Raw genomic sequence first — 19,438 nt, forward strand, 5'->3', positions numbered from 1 at the left:
TGTTTTCACCAGGCCTGTTTTCTAGTTATTTTGTTAAGGGTGCTATTGCAAGGACGTTTTTGACTTTTTGATGACCTGAGTTCATGAGCCATATACCTTTATTTCAAACATTTTCTAAATACTTTCCACTTTATAAATTACCTCATTTCACAAATACCTTTTACAGAAGTACCAGATACAGTTACCGAATCCTGACATTCTGATGCAGCTGCTTCCTTTGCCACCAGTGGGTGCTAGGAATGGTGGAGTAAGGCTGAAGTTAGTAGGTACTGAGCTGACACATCTATTACAGCCTGTTCATACTGGGGTATGTTTAAATACAAACAGAAGCAGAATGGTGATGTTGAGAGCACATGGGGGACATGGGAGAGACCTAACCCAGAGTCCTTCCACTGTTTTTTTTTTTTCCATGACCCTTTGGGGTTGAGGTGGGCCTGCCCTCTGTGTGGTGGGAGCCTACCTCCTCTGGATCACAAGCCGCTGAGCCTGGCTCCAAGGAGCATGGGCTTGGGCTGCATGGGAGGAGATTCCCATCCTCTCCCCAGCAGCCTGGCTGAGGAGGTGAGGAGAAGGTTGCCTGGTCTTCAAAGGCAGCGGTGGCTTTGGCTACACATGCCAGGATACCTTGCTAGAAATGAAGAATCAGATTAGGGGGAGTAAATACACAGAACTAACAGGTTTTGCCAGTATATGGGTTACAGTACAGGGGGGCAGGATCTGATTAGATGTGGAAGAGTAACAAATAGAGTTTGAGTGTCAGAGGGTGGAATACCCTTATGCAGTGGTCAGTAGCCCTGAAAAGGAAGGGGCCTGGGAGCTGCTGGAGCAGCCCAGTGGCCTCTGCCCACTCTGTTCTCATCCCAAACCTGCACCAGCACACTGCCCTATCCCACTTCCTGACATTTTTCCCAGCCTTTATGTTACATTGTGAGACTGTTTTTCCTGGCAGCATCAAATCAGGGGTATCCTCATTAGTCAGCTGCATCCAAGCCAGACACAGATTTCTTCTCTCTGAAGGGTTACAGTTGACTGCTACCTTAGCAGTTCCAGGAGGTTCTCTGGAAAGCTCTTTCCAAGATGGGCCAAATCCAAAAGAGCTTAAATTGGACAATTCTGTAGAAGAAATAGATGCTGGCAGCAGTTTGCAGAGGAGCACTGTGGGCTGGCTGTACTGAGGAGAAAGTAGCCTGAGTGGGTCACTAGGGGAGTCACAAGCATCTTCTGGAAGTGTTATTTTCACCAGTGAGTGACCAGCTTTTAATACAAGCTTTTCAGATAATGGTCTTTTAATTGATAGTTAAATAAAGCCTCATGTAAAAGCCTGCCCTGGCTGGCGTTAGTTGACACCACACAAGCAGATCTATCCCCAGCAGATGGGCAGCAGCTTACACATGGAGGCATGAATAAACATGTCTTTCTGCGCTGTGTGGGATTTGGTCTGATGCTGATTTTAGGTTTCCTACTGTGTTTTGGGGGGGAGGCACAGGGAGCACTCCTGTCGCAGTTGGAATGACACACCTCACTCCTAAGCAAGAAGAAACAGTATGTTTACTGATATAAAACAGTGATTTAACAAAGTCTGTTAGTGAATGCAACAGTGGTTTAACAATACTTGGTGACAAGATGCCCTTGAGCATTTACTGCCTAGAGGACACGGTCAAACAAGACTATCAGTCATGAGGTTCAGAAAGGACTCTTGTGTTCTAAACTCAGAGAGGAGTCTAGGTGCAGCTGGATCCAGACTTAGTCCCAGATGTGGTCAGTGTTTTATGTCTGAAGGATTATATGTGCACAATCAATCCTTTACATCACTTACCTAAGATGTCAAAGTTTAGCAAGTTAACCATTTACCAGTTAGTCCTTGGCTATTGTGGTGGTGTCTGTCTCCCTTCCCCCAGTCCATGTTGATCTAGATGAAGATGTGATCACCAGATGCAACATTAGGACCATGACTGGTTGCCACTTGAGCAGGGTTATGGGAAGTGAAGGTGAGGTTGGGGGTAGCACACTGTCACAGCATGCTGCCCTCTTCTCAATGCTTGTCCAGTATACAGCCTGTTTCTTTAGATACTGGATTCACTGGATTGGGACATCCTATCCTCTGTCCCATATAATCACCTCTTTGTAGTTACCTGTGTATTTCTATAAACACTAGAAAGCAGAGTTTCACATCAAACTTTTATTCCCTTGGCCAAGAGGAAATCTCTTCAAAGGGAAAGTCTTTCTCCATCTCTGAGGGGAAAAAGGTCTTTGGAGAAATGAGTAAAGTAAGCTGGCTTGTTACTCACAGTTCATCTGTTGCCCCTTATTCTATGCTAGTTAGTGAGTGTCATGCTGTGAAATAAGCTGCAACCTGCCTGCCAGACCTTTAAAACTGGACTTCAATTAGAATTGTGTCCTGGAAGACAGCAGAGCTGCCACACACACTGCTGGTTTATAAGCAGCACAGAATTTGCGTGAGCTGGGCTGCCGGTAGAGAAAAAGGATGCTGACAATTGATTTGCCTTTCTCTCTGATGTGCTTATCTTGGAGTAGCGCTTGGGGGAGTGTGACTGCATGGAAAAGCAGCACGTCAGAGCACAAATAATGTCATGCAGCCCAATGGCTGCACAAGATCCCGGCGCGGAGCTCGCCTCGGGCTATAAAGCTGGCTGAAGGAGCAAAAGTAGCAGCAAGCTGAGCAGGAGGGAATCCAGAACATCCTGCTCCTGATGCCGAGCGCGCCTGGGCTGAGCAAGGGGAGGACAGCTCTGCCGGCACACGGGCGAGCTCTGCTGTCTTGCAAATGAGCTATTTCCAATACGGAGGAGCAGAGTGGCGTTTCAGAGATGTTGTCGTGTTTCATCTGGCTCTGCCTCCCCGACCTGGTTAACACCTTTGTAACCCCAGGAAAGTTGCCCCTCAACGGGAGCCTGGAGAAGACTTTTGTGATCCAGAACATCTCGGGTTTCTTTTCCTGGGATAACGACAGCCTGGCTGAGTGGCAGAGCTTTGTGGGCAGGAGCCGGTATGGAGCGGAGTCGCAGAGCATCACTGTGAAAGCCCTGCTCGTCGCGGCGTACTCTGTCATCATTGTCTTCTCCCTCTTCGGCAATGTCCTGGTCTGTCACGTTGTCATCAAGACCAAGCGCATGCGCTCCGCCACCAGCTTGTTCATTGTGAACCTGGCTGTAGCCGATATCATGATCACGCTCCTCAACACACCTTTTACACTGGTAAGACTGGGGCAGAGATGCCGTAAAGGCATCACAAGTACTTGGTGGCCTTTTCTTCTTTATGCTACTGTAGGCAGTGCTGTTCTGTCCAGTTTAAATTAAAGCGATTGGAGTTACACTTGGAAAGCTCCACCTGTCTTTTTCTTCTCTAATTCCTATTATCTAGTTGAAGTTCTGAGATTATCCGTTTGTTAAAACTGGCCCCGATAATACCTGCACAGTAATAACTTCACAGTGATTACTGAGTACTTTATAGTGTCGGGTCTTATTTCCCCTTCCCTTTTCTGAAGTATTTCCAAGGTAATAGTATGAACCTCTTGGAAAAAAATAAAAGTTTGGTTTTACAAGCTGCGTTGAAAAGCTTTGCTTTGAAGTAAGGTAAGATGTATAGGTCAGCCCTATTCTGTAAGTAGAAAGGAGAAAGGTATTGATTCAATAGTTAGGCTGCAGGACACACTGTGGATAAAACAGAACAAACATCTTTAGTACTGTCCTGCAGTATTGTCCTGGAGGATACTGCTGGGCCACTGAGCAGCACTGAACTCTTCAGGGTTCAGAAGCCAGAAAATGATATGATTATACAAAGAACCTGCAGTTTTACAAAATAACATTTTCCATAGCACAAAGAATGATGTGCAAGGGGTGTCTCAGATGTCTATAAGCATGTGGAGGTGTGTGTGTGGGTGCACAAAGCTAACGGTGTTCTGGTTTTAGGCTCGGTTTGTGAACAGTACCTGGATATTCGGGAAGGGGATGTGCCATGTCAGTAGGTTTGCGCAGTACTGCTCCCTCCATGTCTCTGCATTGACCCTCACAGCCATTGCTGTGGACAGGCACCAGGTGAGAGCTCTCTGAAGCAGATAGATGGACAGCTTGGGAGGGCATAATTAAAATGAGAAAGGATTCCCATGTCCTTTCCTTCTCAGCTCTCAGATTAATCTAAGATGCCTGAGGAGCTCACAGGGTGGGGAAGCAGTTCTTGCTGTCAGATAGAAAGAGCAGTTTCAAGCCTGCAGCAAGGTGGGAGATGGGAGTTGTCCATCACCTTGCAATTACTTCCAGCTAGGGAATGGGAGCTTTTCTGCAGATAATCCAATAGGTCTCATATGAGAAGAAAGTCCAAGAGGCTGACACGAATTCATGTGAGCAGCTCTCTTCTGGGGTGGTTTGTCCAGCACCATGGATGCAGGGACATTCCAGACAGCTTCCACAGTTCTGCCTGCCTTTACTCTAAGATACCCTGAACACCAGAGAGCTGACTGTTGCACACTGGTCTTTGTCACAAGCAGAGCTGTGGCTTGCTCTTGATAATGGACTCAAAACTGGGGTGAGTCAGGCATTATTGGTTTGGAGGCACTCAACAACCACACAAAAGAGTTGACATTTGACATTTTCTGTCACAAAGCTGCTCGTTTCCAGGAAATGCACTGGCTCTCAGAAGCATCCCCAGGCAGGTCTGCTTAAAATGTGTGTGAAGAGTCCCTGATACCCAGTTTTTCCCACCTAGACGCAAATACTGAAATGTGAGGGCAGGACTGGGATGTGACTTTACCCATTTCCATGGAGAAAAGTTCAGGCTTTTATGTAGAGCTTGTAATCAATGGGAGCTGGGTGAAGACTGTACTGCTGGCATGCTGCATTTCCACATGAAGTAATAGGTTTAAGGCCAGAAGATCATATGAAAAATTGATGTAATTATTTCCTGAAATATTGTAAGACTGAATACTGGTTTATTTTGCACAGGTTATAATGCACCCACTGAAACCTCGTATATCTACTGCAAAAGGTGTTATTTACATCTCTGTAATCTGGATCATGGCAACTTGTTTTTCTCTACCACATGCTATCTACCAAAAACTCTTTACCTTTGAGTACAGGTAAGGATGTGCTTTGCTTTCTTCCACAGCCTCCCAAGAGGCAAAACTCTCAGTGGTGTACTTTGGCATCTTCCACTGAAAGCCTTGAGTTTATGCTGAGATCAGCCAAGTATCTAGTCTGTGATTTTCATGAAATGCCTTTGCAATGGTTTATGTCCTGTCTTTATTTCTATTTTTAATCATATTATCTTTATTCTTTCACACTAATCACATGAAATAGGCAAGGAAGTTAGAGGATCTGGCCTGCACCCTTTATCTCTATATGCTGATGTTTTACACAATGTACCAATCTGACCAGAAATGGGGAAAAAACTAAAACCTGACAGCTTTTAATCTGCTCATCAGCCCTGGGAAAGGTCAAAAACCTGCCTCGGCTTCTTGCTCCATAAAATACTGTCATGGACACTGGTATTTGGAAAGTGATTTAATGAGGAAGAGGTCCTTTAATAAGTGCAGAGACTGATTTTCTGTTTGCCACAGGACAGAAAATAAAAACCTGCTTCTGTGCAGCTGGAAATTTTGTAATTGATGGAATTAATAAAATAATTATAAGGTCACGAATGCCCACGAGAAATTATCACCACATTGCTCACAGGCTGCTCCATGGCTCAAATCCTGGACAGCAGAGCTTGGTTTATCTGTGACATGTGGGTAAACAAAGGGTCTGCCTCCAGGCTTTATGGCAGGAGCCTTCTCCCTCCTACCTTCCTCCTTGTTTCTGATGTACTCTTCTCACAGTGTCAGGCTGTACGTGCTCTCACCCCTGTCCGGTGTCTCCACTTGCAGTGAGGAGGTTACCCGGTGTCTGTGCCTGCCAGATTTCCCTGAGCCTGCTGACCTCTTTTGGAAGTACCTCGACTTAACAACCTTCATTCTGCTCTACGTCCTGCCCCTTCTGATCATCTCTGCTGCCTATGTGACAGTGGCTAAGAAGCTCTGGCTGCGCAATGTCATTGGTGACGTCACCACTGAGCAGTACTTTGCCCTTCGCAAGAAGAATAAGAAGACCATAAAGATGCTGATGCTTGTTGTCATCCTCTTCGCAGTCTGCTGGTTCCCCTTGAATTGCTACGTCCTCCTCCTCTCCAGCCAGACCATCCACACCAACAACGCCCTGTACTTTGCCTTTCACTGGTTTGCAATGAGCAGCACCTGCTACAACCCTTTCATCTACTGCTGGCTCAATGACAGCTTCCGATCAGAACTCAAAGCTTTGCTCAGCATGTGCAGAAAGCCTCCCAGGCCTGCAGAACAGAGGCTTCCCTCCACAGCCCCATCCTACCGACTGGCTTGGCCAGAAAACAGCAACTTCAAGAGGTTGCAGGCCTCCCGTGTCCTTTCGTCAGCTTCCAACATCCAGTCAGGAAAGACAGACATCTCTGCAGTTGAGCCGATCGTAGCTGTGAGTTAAACAGTGAGCCTGCACAGTACATAGATATGGCTAGAGCTGAAATGGTGGGAAGATGTGGAGCCCTTTCCTACTTAGGGAATGTGCAGCTACAGGTGATAAAACTACAGAGGAGGTTCTGGTAGTGCAGGCTGATGATCATGGTGTGAAACCCCTAAAGGAGATAAAGCAAACTCTTCCCAGGAAGGAACTCTCTTTGTCAAGGTGACTTTGGACTGGCTTGCAGGATGGGATTCTCTGCATGTATGTCACTGTTATCTGTGTGACTATGCCTTTTTACCACTGGGACTCTGTGTGTGTTTTGCTGGTACTTAAACACTAAAACAACAGTCTAGTCACATCAGTCCTTCCTCCTCCTTTTCTAAGTCTCTTCACAGCAACGTGGAAGTGGGCAAGATGTAGACCTTTATGTTGCTGGCTTAGATCCATGCAACTGGTGTCATGGTTTAACCAGAACAGCTGGGTAGGAAGGCATCTCTTCTGAACTGGGGTATGAAAAGTCATGATCTGCTCAGAATGAACGAAGAGGTGTATTTCATAAATCCATGGTTTTCTGAAGATACCCTCAGAGAAGTGGAGAGTAAGGTAGACATTGCTAAATAGAGGAATTTCTTACATCACAGGAACTTTTTCTGAGGTAAAGTTGAAGAAAACTGGATGCCTGTTCTTTGCAATGGCAAACACCAACCTGTTAGCTCAGCATCTACCACAAGTGCTAAATCACATAGAATTCAGAAAGCTTTTCTTCAAATAGAGAACTAAGCCCCAAAAAGCCACTTTGGAGAATGCTGAACATACCATCCACAGTTAGACAACACCTAGTTAAACAGTAAGTCTGGACTATCATCAGCGCACCTTTACATTATTGGCAAATGGCAGCTAAACGATCCCACATTTTGACTTTCAAATTTGCCTTTGAATGTTGTTCTTTATCATGTAAATACCCAGGTATTTCTCAGATCAGACATTTGGGACATTTGATCCCAGATAAGATGTTCACTCTGTGGAATTAGGTCATAAATTAACTGCTTTGGGAGAACAGATAATATCTCTGATAGCAAGTAATAAAAGTGGAACATTTCTCTGTAAGATATCCTCTGGTGATTGCACAATTTTGATGCATTTAAAGACGAGTGAGATGTGTCCTTCTTGCGGTGGCACAGAAAATTCATGTGACTGCAGCTGTCTGGAGTAGTTTGCAGAACTTAATGTTCTTAGCAGGAAAAGATTTTGAATAACAAAACACCAAAAAAAGGGCATTTCAAAAGCTGTACCTTTTATTGCACAGGAGAGCAATAACTCTCCTTGCGCTTTGGAAATTAGCTTAAATGCCACACCAGTGTGCCTCGTTCCATATTCAACTTGGAGCAGCCAGCTGTGAAGTGAGAAAAATGTTCTTTTTATAAGTGGAAAAGAGGAGAAAGGAAACCAGTTTTTCCCAATGTCTTAGGATAAACTTAGAAATAGTTTTATGCCTTGTGCAGGTCTTTCACAGCTGAGTGAAAAGACTGAAATGACTACCTTGCCTTGCAGCTCGCCTCCTCTTTCACAAGGTGTTACCAGTGTCTCACTTTGAATCCAGTGCTGGTTTACTACCCTTTGTCAAGGCTTCATGAGTCTCAGTATTTGTATCATTGATATGCAGATGCTGCTTTGACCCCCTAAGGAAAGTCCCACTTCTTCCTATAACCTTTGCAACACATCAGCCCTGAAGTGGTCGGGCAGTTGGACAGATGTAGGTCCCTTCCAACTGAAATATCCTAGTCTAGTCTATTCTACTAGGGATCCCAAGCATGCAGAGCCTGTGCTCTGTGCCCCAGGCCAGTGCAGCAGATCTCAGCTCTCTACCAGCAAATAAACCTTCAGGAGTGCTGAATACCTGAAAATCTAATACTATGCACTTAAAAGAGGGAAGTTGTGATGGGGTGGTTTGAGAGCCACAGTAACCTGGGGCATATTCTGAACCCATTCAGAGTAAATCAGACCCATTCCCTGATTTCAGTTGCACAAGTTCTGACCTATGTGTTCTGTATGAGAAGATACATAAGATAACATGCCAAAGCATATGAGAGAAGCAGGGACCTGAGCCTATTTTTGTTCTACAAGAGAGAGGGGTCTGATAGTCTTGGAAAACGCTCTGCATGAGAGTTTGGGAAGCTAGCCCTTCTCTCCCAAGGTCTGTTCAATGAACATTATCCCTTTGTTTTTCCCTTTGCATCTTCCTTTGTCATAATCACACAGTTCCAATTTAAATTCAGAGTCCCTCATAACCCCTTGTAGTCATCCTTATCACTTTTTAATTATTTAAATATTAAAACAAACACTAAAACATTTCCCTAGGAGAGGAAAAACGCGTGTGTGCACATATGAGTAAGGAATAAAGCTACAAACTGGATGCTACATTTGCTTTCCTCAGTCGAAAGAAAACCTCTTTGGGTTTACATGTGGTTTCTAGCAGCAAGTGTTCACCCACTGGTAGCAAAGAGGAGGGAGAAGAGCAGTGAGGAAGAAGCTGAGAGGGGAGGAAGTGTGTGATGACAGCAGGAGGAAGAAGAGACTCAGAGAGAAGACACAAAGGGAGGGGATAGCATGAGGAAAGGAGGTACAGGAAGCCAATGCCGTCTTCTTCCCACCTTAATTTCATCACAAGTTGTGTAGATGTTGAACTAAATCATTTTGAAGGCTACACATTTGGTGTTTTGTATTCATTAATAAATCATTTACCGAGATTTCTGGAATGGCTTTACTCAGCTTAAGCTAGTAATGAACAGAAGAGCTTCCCTGTCTAAGGCAAAAGGAGAAGAGAGCAGATCAAGAGACCCTTCCCAAAAGCATCTTTGGTTCACTCAGGGAAACAAATGGTCAACATTTTGGTTGCATAACTATAGAGTTATGGTTGCATGACTATAGAGTCACCTGGCTTCAGGAATTAAAAACTTTGTTTACTCAAGTTTTGGGGTTTTATTTAAGAGTCTCCCCTTCAGGACATGCAATGTTTCAAATCTTCATATGGCATCCAGTATTTTGCAGGATTCTTTCTCTGTTTGGTCAGAAATGATTGAGAAGTCTTCCTGGAAATGTACTTCTGAAAGTTCGATTTTGCTAGCAGCTTGACCTTCTGCTCTGATCCTTCAGAGCATCTCCACTCCTGTGCATGGCCACACATCTCTTGTGGCTTCTGCTGGGCCAGCACTGATATGGCTCTGTCCTGTCAGCATCACCTGCCAGCTGGGCCACTCTCCTCAGGAAACTAAAGCAAGGCATCTTCAAAGTATGATTCTGCTGTTGTTGGTCTTACCAAAAAGAAGTGGGAAAAAAATTCCATTTAATTTCAAATTCATCTTTTTCTGTTTAATGCTTTACCTTTTTCTACAGTGTCCTGTTTTTTCTTCTTTTCCTCTGTGTCTGTAGCTTAGAAGACTCAAGAACAAATACTTCAGTTGTGATTATTCTGCTTGCCGTCTGCTGACGGCTCAGTTGTGTTAGATGTTCAAAGTTTCTTTCTTGCCCATAAATCATTGATTTCAGAGCATTTTCAGAGCTTTGTCTGAATGGTGTCTTTGATTTGTGATACCATCACCAGACACAGGCGAGAGTCTGCACTCTGCAGTCCTTCAGGCAGAAGACATCAGGCACTGACGGGCCTAAACCTTTGGGAGCAAACAGTTCTGCTGTTGGAGAGGAACATGTTGCCGCGACAGCTCATGCATCAGCCATCATCCCACCATTCTGGGGACTCCTGGAAAATCACTGTGACAGGTGCAGGTACTGGGAGCTCCATCTGAAGGAGCTTTTGGTGTGACAGAGGTTGCAGGCTGATCATCAATTGGAGCTGATGGACAGACTGACAGCAGAGTTGAGCCTCATGAGAGGTGATGCTCTGTCTACCCAACGCTTTAACACAGCTTTGCAAACCAGAGGCGTTTGAACTGGGCCATATATTACATTAGTGAAGTTTTTTCTCCCTTTCAGTGAATGTTTTCAAGGACATACATATATTACAGGTAAGATGTTTCTGAAGCTAAAGGTAACATCTTAAGATTCTCCATCTTTGGAAGCAATTACCATCCTTAGAACAGCTACATATGTAGAGCACTGTTGTAACTCCAATGCCCCCAAAGCCTCAAATGCCTGATCAAAGGCTCCACATGAATCTGACCAGGGGTCCTGCAGTTGCAGCTCTGGATCCTGCACCCCTGCACTGAGTGGAAAGCCTTCCTCCTGCAGGCTCTCCCTGGTCCTAGTCACAGAGGGAGTGTAAGAAGTGTGTAAGAAGTGCTGAAGCCTGTAATTTAATTACGGAGAACAGGGGAGATGGACCTGGTACAAAGAAAAGAAGAGGCAGGTTGGACAGTGAGCCTTAACAGCCTGTCCAGGGTCGAAATCGTGGCCAGTGCCCAGCAGAGGCACAAGTTTTAGAGACAACAGGACAGAAGCGTGCAGGAGAAGGATACGGTTAAAGCACTAGAAATAGCATCCTTGAAAACTGCTTTGTAGTACGTGCCATGGCACAGGGCAATGGCTGATGAGCATTTCCTAATTAGCTATTTTTCATTTTCTGCAGATGTGATTTGGGATTCTGAAGAACCATTTTGCATTCACTGCAATCAGTGGGGGTTGTGCTCTGAGCACACACAGAGCAGTATGACACAAATTCACATCCTGGGCAGTTTAAACTGGGCATCCAGGGACTGTGGCTATTTTCTATAGTATACTGCAGCTCTGTCGCAGACTGGGGAGTCCTTTTAGAATGTCCATACAGGCAATGGAGCATAAACTGCAATGAGAGGCCACCTCCGAGAGTGTGAAGGGATGGTCTGAGTGGTGATAAAATGAGACACATGTGCCCAGGGGAGATCATCTTCTTTCGTTTTCCCTTATGTGTGTGTTTGCCTGATGCAGCTGGGCTTTTTGCTACCTTTGGAGTTCTGGTCTTGTGCAGTGCTTTGGAACAGTCAGTTTAGTAGCTAGCCTTAGAAGCACAGATCTGCAAGAACAAGCCCTGGGGGGGCCTTTGGTGTGAGAAGGGACTGGTTGCTCTGGAGCATGGTAAGGATCATGCTGTTGGGAGGCTTTTCTTTCCCATCTGGGAATATAATGAATATAAATGTGAGGCATTATGGAAAGGGTTGTTTTGTTTTATCTGACTCTCCCCACTCCCAGCCTCATACCCACATCCTCAGAAGCACCAAGACCCATGTGTGTGTATCCAGCTAGGCTGGCTCCTAAGTGACACAGAGCCCAAGGGATGCTGGCTACTGACTCCTTCTTATGCCTCTTGAGCTCCTTTTTGTTGGCAAGAATGACCTAGATTTTGGACTGGTGTTTTATACTCTTAGAGTCAACAGTTATTCTTGTTATATTTTCCCTCAAAATCTTGCCTGCTTCTGCTTCCATAAATCTCAGCCAAGGCCTGCTGGTTTTTTTACCTCTCCTTTTCAGTGTTTTTATAGATACAGACTGTCCTCCTGTTGGGGTGAAGAAAGAGCAGTGATGCAGATGATGTGCTATGACCTTGTGGCCATCCTCCTGTCATCACACCACAGGTCTGCTTACAGCTTTACCCTGAGGTAGTTCATTCCCCAGCGTTCACCAGTTTGACTGCTACCAGTCACATCCTTGTTATGAGTGCAGGTCATTCCTTTAAACCTGGCTCAGTTGTTTCGTCTGGAGGATTCACACACGTGCCCCTGCAGCAGAACACAGCACAGCAGTGTCAGATGGATAGCAAAGAGTGTGCAGGCACTGAGCTGCTTTCAGGATACAATACAAAGCCTGAGCTCAGGAGCTTGGTGGAACAATGAATTTCACTTAGGAAATGCATCATCTGGCAAATGAATAAGGGAACTCAAGTAAGTCACATAGCTGAAGTTAATACTGGCATCTCCAAAACCTTGAGTGGTTGGCTCTGCAGCTTTCATGATTTGAAGAGTACTGGGTTTTCTATTCAAAAAGTGAAAATATTTGTATTGACAATACTGGTTCCTTATTTTTCTGTTTCCTTGGAAAATATTGTAACAAGTCTATGAAAATGAACATCCAAGTTCTAGAAAATAATGAATGTTTGGTGTTTCTAACAATGTTCCTAGTGGCTTATGTATTTTCTCCATGTAGAATTAAGCAGACCTTGAAGGGAACAAAGACTATGCCAGGCTGTAGTCAGCAGCTTGTGCTATTCTGAATAGCATTCAGGGGAGAACAGCTCCTTGAAGCCTTTCTTGCACTTGTTGATGTCAGATGAGGTTTTTAACTTCCATCTTTCATTCACTCCCTCTTTCTCTCCCTCCAGGCTCTTGCCCCTAGGCCTGTGGTCCATGGCATCACTACTGGCATTGTGACACTTTCTAGACCAGTGCTGTGAAGATAGAATGTAGCCTCAGCCCAGGGCTTTGCAGCTTTGCAAGTAAAGCCTTTTATAAGCATTTAAGTTCAATCACCACTTTTGCAAATGAACTAGTTGAGCTTTAAGGTCCATTCCAACCCAGACCGTTCCATGATACTGTGATTCTACTTTCTGCACTCATTTTTCCTGAAAAGTGATGCTGAAAACAGAACGTTTTAGGTAATTCCTGCCCCACCTCAAGTGGAACAGGAGGGCCATCTCCTGTGCCTTACACCTGGTATTCCTCCTGTGCTAGTCCAGAGAGATGGGAGGATTTAGATAGGGGAGTGGGGAGGTGTTATTGCTGAAGTATCACAGATAACATGTTGAGTTTAAATCTCCTCCTAATGCCCAGCTGACTATTCACCATTTAGTTTCTCCCTCCTAAGTGTAGATGTTATTTTACCTTTGTCTTTATATAATTTCACCTATTTGAGTTCAGGCCACCTTTCAAATGACTCATGCTCCATAGGCCGCCAGTTCTGTACTGAACAGAGGCAAGCCTGCAGGGCCCCATTCACATTGTCTTCCCAATTAAGCCCTTCCATTCAAACCTCCTCTGGACTCTTCATCATGGTATTTAGCATGTGGTAGTTAACTATTAGTTAATGATGTTAACAGTTAACATCATAGTATTTAACTAGTAATAGCCATATGGGAAACAGGCCAGTTCTGTGCCACTCTCAAAGTCTTTAGCAGTAAAGCACGAGCTGCCACTGGCATCAGATGTAGTCATGGTCAGCAGGAAAACTCCACAACTTTCTTTATTCCACTACATGGGGGTTTTCGTGACAGAGGAATTTATGCTGCAGACAAAAAAAAAAGACCAGGGCCAGCTCCTTCATGGACATAGATGGAGGTTTTCTCTTCACATGTGTGTTGCTATGCCTGCCATAAGTAGCAGTAAGCCAAGTCAGAGACTGCCCCATCTGACAGAAAGCAATTCACAGCTGAAGCATTGTGCCTGCATCCATTAGAGGGATATTTCATAAACTGACAGCACATAGCACAGTCAAAGCCTCCTGCTATACAATAGGTAAAAGTAAGCCAAGACTCCTTGAAGCATGCTGAGATCATGACATGAGGAAAAGATGACAGATTTCTCCTGCACAGAAGAAATAAACCTCAGATTTGGCTGGTATTGTTTCTGGTTACAGGGAAGCCTACTCCTTCTGCTGTCAGCATGAGGTGAATACATTCTCCTCTTAGTTGGTGGGGTTGAGAAGAGGGATACTAAAAATAAAGCAATTTCAGGAACTTGAATGCCATTCTCTCACAGGCATTTTCCAAGTATACCAGGCACCGTCTCCAAACTAACTTCACTTCCACTTCTTATGGGGAAAATACTGTGAGGTTCCAGAGATTTCGAAACCACAGTTCTCTGATAAGTATAAATCTCCTCCTAATTTCCTTGATGGATGTATTTAACTGGACACTACTAGTTAAGTACTAGCTAATACAAACACGATTTTTTCTCTCTGGTGCTCAAAGTGCTTAACAAAGGTTGGTACCATTGTACACATTTTGGTGCCACAAAGAGAGAGCAGTTACCGCATCATTCAGCTTCTGAGTCTTCAACATTTGCATATTGAATGTGGAAGTTCAAGGTGGTTTTTGATGCATTTTGGGTAGACCATAATCAAAACAGCCTGGCTATGTGCTGCAGAGAAGTCATCAGTGGCCCGCAGTGTGGTACCCTAATATCTTTGCCAGCTACAGGCTTACCTGCTCTGTGAAATCAGAGACTTCCCAGGGTGCAGGCTACATTTGTGCAGTGAAGCTACTGATCTGGGAGCTCACACTGAGCTCAACAACAGTTGGATAAAGCCGCACAGCTTTGAACATGAGTAGGGTCATTCACACAGTGCCGAGCTGTGTAGACTTAGAGCTGAGTCTCAGCTCTGCTGTCTGTACTTGTGCGCTGCAAGCACAGCCATCACAGGGCCATGGGTCAGGTATTCCCACTAAAATTAGACCTTCAAGGACGTAAAAAGAAGCAAAGATCAGCTACCGGAAAGTGTCAGGTAGCAGAAAAGTGTTTCAGGAGCTTCAAGGATGTCTTGACATCCCTTACCTAGAAACTGTGTGTGGACCCAGAGGCAGAGCTGTAGCATAGCAGTTTCCCAGGAGAATATTATCCATGACAGCCTTGTTCACAGATCTCTTGGATGCTGGTGGGAGAGCGCAGCCTGTGCTGCTGCTGCTGCAGTCTGATGGCCTTGTATTGAAGCCACCAGGCTGTGACTGTCTGCCTGTGGAAGCTCCTGCGTTATGCAGCTCTTAGGGGCTTGGGTGAGGATGCACACATCTTCTTCAGCCTCTGGGTCTGGTACATGACTGGGTGGTTTGCGCTCCTTACTGCTCACTTTCCTTATACCACCAAAAGGGATGAGGACGGGATTCTCCCCTGCTTTCCCCATTGCACAGCCCAGCAGAAGGGCAACGTCTGCGCCTTCCCCAGGCCAGCACTGTAGGCTGGGGAGCAGATTTTGGCTGTCGTTAGAGAAACAGAAAGAGGGGAATTCTTTGGCTTACCCTTTCTACTTCTGGGAACCATGTCTCCAGCAGCCTGGCTTGAAGGGCTTTCTGTGAGCCACTATGAGTCACAGTGGGATCAGGCCTCCCACCCTTTATGCTCAAAGCCTCTCAATGGTACTTAGAAAGGGATGAATCCAGTCATCACCGCAATATCCTGACCAGAAATAAAATTGACTTCATCTCCAAACCAATTGCATGGAGATCTTCACCTCCTTCAGATCAGTCTCTGAGTCACATCTTATATAGCAAGCACGGCTTTTTAGGATGAGGCAGGTGTTCCCATACAACTAAATAATTGAAGGTGATTCCTGGCTCTAAGGTGTCAACTCGCTTGTTTCCATAGTCTGTAGCTCTATCTAGAGCAGACCAGCTATGTCCTTGTATGCAGTCCTTGACTCTGAGCTCCTAGGGTCACAGAGATATGGGGATATTTAGACATAATTGCATTTTTGGAGATGTTTTTCAGTTGAAAGCACTCAAATGTAATGGGTTTGCTAGAGGTCACCAGAATAGTTTTTAATGACATAAAGCTAAGGGCATGTATTGGATGTCCTAAAGCCATCAGGGTCTCTGAAGGTACCAAACTGGATGAGGTATGAGATCAGTATGGTCTCATCCCTTCCACCTTTTGGAAGTGCTCTTGAAGTCAACCATTCCCAGAGGCTTGTCTGGGATTTGTCTTGGAAGAAATCCGAGACAGGGCTCAGGAATGAGCTAACATTTGAACAAAGAGGAGAGCAGGGACCAAACCCTCCAGAGGGGTCCCTGGCACTCCTGTTTGGCAGTGCAAGCACATTCCTAGGTGCCAAACAGACAACCAGCCTTCGGGTTTGTTTCTTATCCTGTATCTCAGACTCCCAGCGCAGAGGCGTTGTTCTGAACTGTGCAGCATCACATAATGCTCTCATCCCAATTTAGAGCAAGTAAGAGGGGAAAAGCAAACAAAAAGAAACCCGTTCTTTTGTTGCTGGTTGAGAGATCTTCAATTTTTAAGTGTGCAACAGCCAAAGCCATTAAATATGTAGCATGAACACGGTGAGCTCAGGTGATTTTCATCCCTGGACTGATGACCCATTCAAATGCCTCCAAAAGCACCTACTGCTTTCTCTGGACTACGTGGGGAAGCAAGGCTCTGACTTCAGAGGAGTAATCCAGCAGGGACCTGTGTTGGGTGGGAATCCATCCATAGGCAAGGAATTCTGTTTGCATAAAGGTGTTTGGTTAATCTCAATGATATAAAGAGTCTGCAAACAGGCGAAAGAAGGCAAGAAAGGATGCAAACTTTACTACTTAAAATGTAAATCAAGTGTTATAATGTGAGTTCTGTGTCACAGCCATTCAGGGGAGGGTTGATAACATGAAAAGGTTTTGAAGCAAGTGAATGTGTGAATATTGGATGATCCAAAGCCGTAATAGATTTATTATTTTCATTACATTGTGTGACTTCAGAAATACACGTTTTTAGTGTTTAGTAGAGTTGTTACTTTTAGAAATTATACTAGCAATTTAGTATAATGATTAAGTAATTTAATACAATAATTTAGTAATTTAGTATGATGATATGATAATAATCAGATATTCCAATATGAGGAAAACCCACCCAAATTCCAGTCTTGTCTTGCAGCCACCCAGATGGCTGTGATGTGACCGCCTTTCAATTGCAATGATGTCCAAAAAATATCTGCTTCCTCAAGCTATCTAGTACCGTATTCACTGGATATTTCTCTAAAGAGTGCATTTTGTTTCCCAAACTCTACTTCACCCCCAGACCTGCTCAGTTCTTTCCCAAAGAGCATCTCCCTTTTGAGGAAATTTGAGACAAATAGCTACTCTTTGGACAGTTTTATAACCAGCAATTGCAAATCCGTATGTTACCGTCCTGGTACTTCCTCATTGTCCTAGCTGGATCAAATAACCCTATGGGCTGCACGCTTGCCAAAGCAGTTAATCTCCCAAGAGGTGACCAAGTGTTAGTCACTTCACAGGGCAACGATAAAACAATAAGGAAATGATTTGTGTGCAAGGATAACAATCCTCACAACGCATCAAGAAATCCCTTAGGAAATAATAGTTAAACAAATGCCAGGATTTTACCTGCCATATGAAAACCATGATGCTGCAGATGTTCCTGGAAGAACCAGACCCAGTTTTATGCTTTACTATATTATTTTAAGCAGCTTAGAGCAGACCAGTGCTCCCCAGAAGCATCCAGATGTGGGAAGGAAAGCACATCTGGAGGGCTGAGGTACTGTTTTGAATGCTCTGCACCCAGCACTTTTCTTCCCTTTGCTTTGGAAAGCCTGGGCACCATGACTTCCAATGCAGCTGTCTTGCAGGAGAGCTAGACTGCATGGGAAGAGGTCTGCTTGTCACCACTAGTGCATGCACAGTGTTTTCCCCCTCCAAACCCACAACCTTGCCTTGCGTGGCTGGTACCAATGCAGCTTGGTACCTCCAAACCGACAAGCTGGAGAAAGGTGTGTGTAGCATAAAACACAGTGGGAATAAAATCAGTAAAATATTGACTGGAATGACTTCATAACCTCTTTGTTTGCTTTTCTGTGTCTGCAGCACTTCACAGCCCACGCTGGCTGGGGAACCTCATAGAGTAACATCATGAACACAGCTTTTAAAAGAACAGTAATATTGCAGAGTGAAACTACCATTTCACTCCTGATTTTGTTTCCTATTGTGCACATGAATGATGCACCTTTCAGGTATGGAGTCACGTGTTAGTTTTCCATGATGCTCTGCCTCATCTGGTTTACAGAAGGATAGTGCTCAAAACCAGTTATACACTATTTTCTTTCTCTTACTGACCATGAGTGTGTATCTTCCTCAAACCCTGTTCTGAATAAGGAATTCATTTCTTCAGAGCACTTTATTCAGAATAGTTTTTGTAGCACTTACTGACATTGAGGAGACATCGGCACATTCTGGCACCTCACATTTATTCAGGATGCTCCATTTGATGAAGTGGTGTTATCACCCCTATTGTATAAAACAAGAACTGAGATAGAAAAAGAAGAGCATCTTGTGTTTAGGATACCTGGAATTGAGAATCTGAGAGCAACATGAGTCAAAACCAGGCACACAAACAAGTAACAATTCTTTTGTTTGTCATGTTATTGATGCCTGGATATATGCTGAGAAAGGCTGGAACCATTGATTCATTATAATCCCCTCTTCTAATCATAGAATCATAGAATAGAATCTTAGAAGAGCTAGGGTTGGAAAGGACCTTAAGACCATCCAGTGACAGCCCCCCTGCCATGGGCAGGGACACCTCACACTAAACCATCCCACCCAAGGCTCTGTCCAACCTGGCCTTGAACACTGCCAGGGATGGAGCACTCACAGCCTCCCTGGGCAACCCATTCCAGTGCCTCACCACCCTCACGGTAAAGAACTTCGTCCTTATATCTAATCTAAACTTCCCCTGTTTAAGTTTGAACCCATTACCTCCTGTCCTATCACTACAGCCCCTGATGAAGAGTCCAATGAAGAATCCATTGATCTGACATCGGTAGGATGATGACCCTCATATGTACTTAAAAACCAGAGCAAGATGGGAAGTTTTGCCTATTGAGGCAAGGGGGGACACAAAATCACAAAATGGACTATACAAACCTTTAGAATCAGTTTTAAGTAATGTGAAGTTTGATGGCTTTCTAACAGTAGCAATAGAAGATTACAGAGGTGCATGATACATAGAAAAAAAAGAGTGCAGCTGGAAAACACACTGAGCATTCTTGTACAAGATAAATCGTTGACATAGTTTTAAGAAAAACAGTCTAGAAGAACAGGACACAGGGATAAGGAGTATCTGGGAACGGCAGGTGCCCAGGATGGGCTACAGTTAAACCAACTGATAAGTAGGAGGACAGGAGGATTATTATGTCTCTGGTGCTAACGAACCAATTAAACTGGTATGAGCATCTCCTGCTCGTGCTTCAAAGGCTGCCAGAAGTGATGACGATTGTTGGAAGAAGTAAACGACCCTCAGAGACCACCACCA

The 19,438-nt window shown here is 44.6% G+C and overlaps 1 protein-coding gene across 1 annotated transcript; it reads left to right on the forward strand.

Annotated features, from left to right (window-relative positions):
- Positions 1 to 20: 20 nt before the first annotated feature.
- GPR83 (G protein-coupled receptor 83) lies at positions 21 to 6,983 on the forward strand. The gene is made up of 4 exons (XM_065678749.1): positions 21 to 3,215; positions 3,930 to 4,055; positions 4,959 to 5,092; positions 5,879 to 6,983. The coding sequence occupies exons 1-4, from the start codon at positions 2,829 to 2,831 to the stop codon at positions 6,501 to 6,503; spliced, it is 1,272 nt and encodes a 423-aa protein (XP_065534821.1). The 5' UTR covers positions 21 to 2,828; the 3' UTR covers positions 6,504 to 6,983.
- The last annotated feature ends 12,455 nt before the right edge of the window (positions 6,984 to 19,438 follow it).

The sequence above is a fragment of the Lathamus discolor genome, chromosome 4, assembly GCF_037157495.1.
Source record: "Lathamus discolor isolate bLatDis1 chromosome 4, bLatDis1.hap1, whole genome shotgun sequence".
Taxonomy (NCBI): Eukaryota; Metazoa; Chordata; class Aves; order Psittaciformes; family Psittacidae; genus Lathamus; species Lathamus discolor.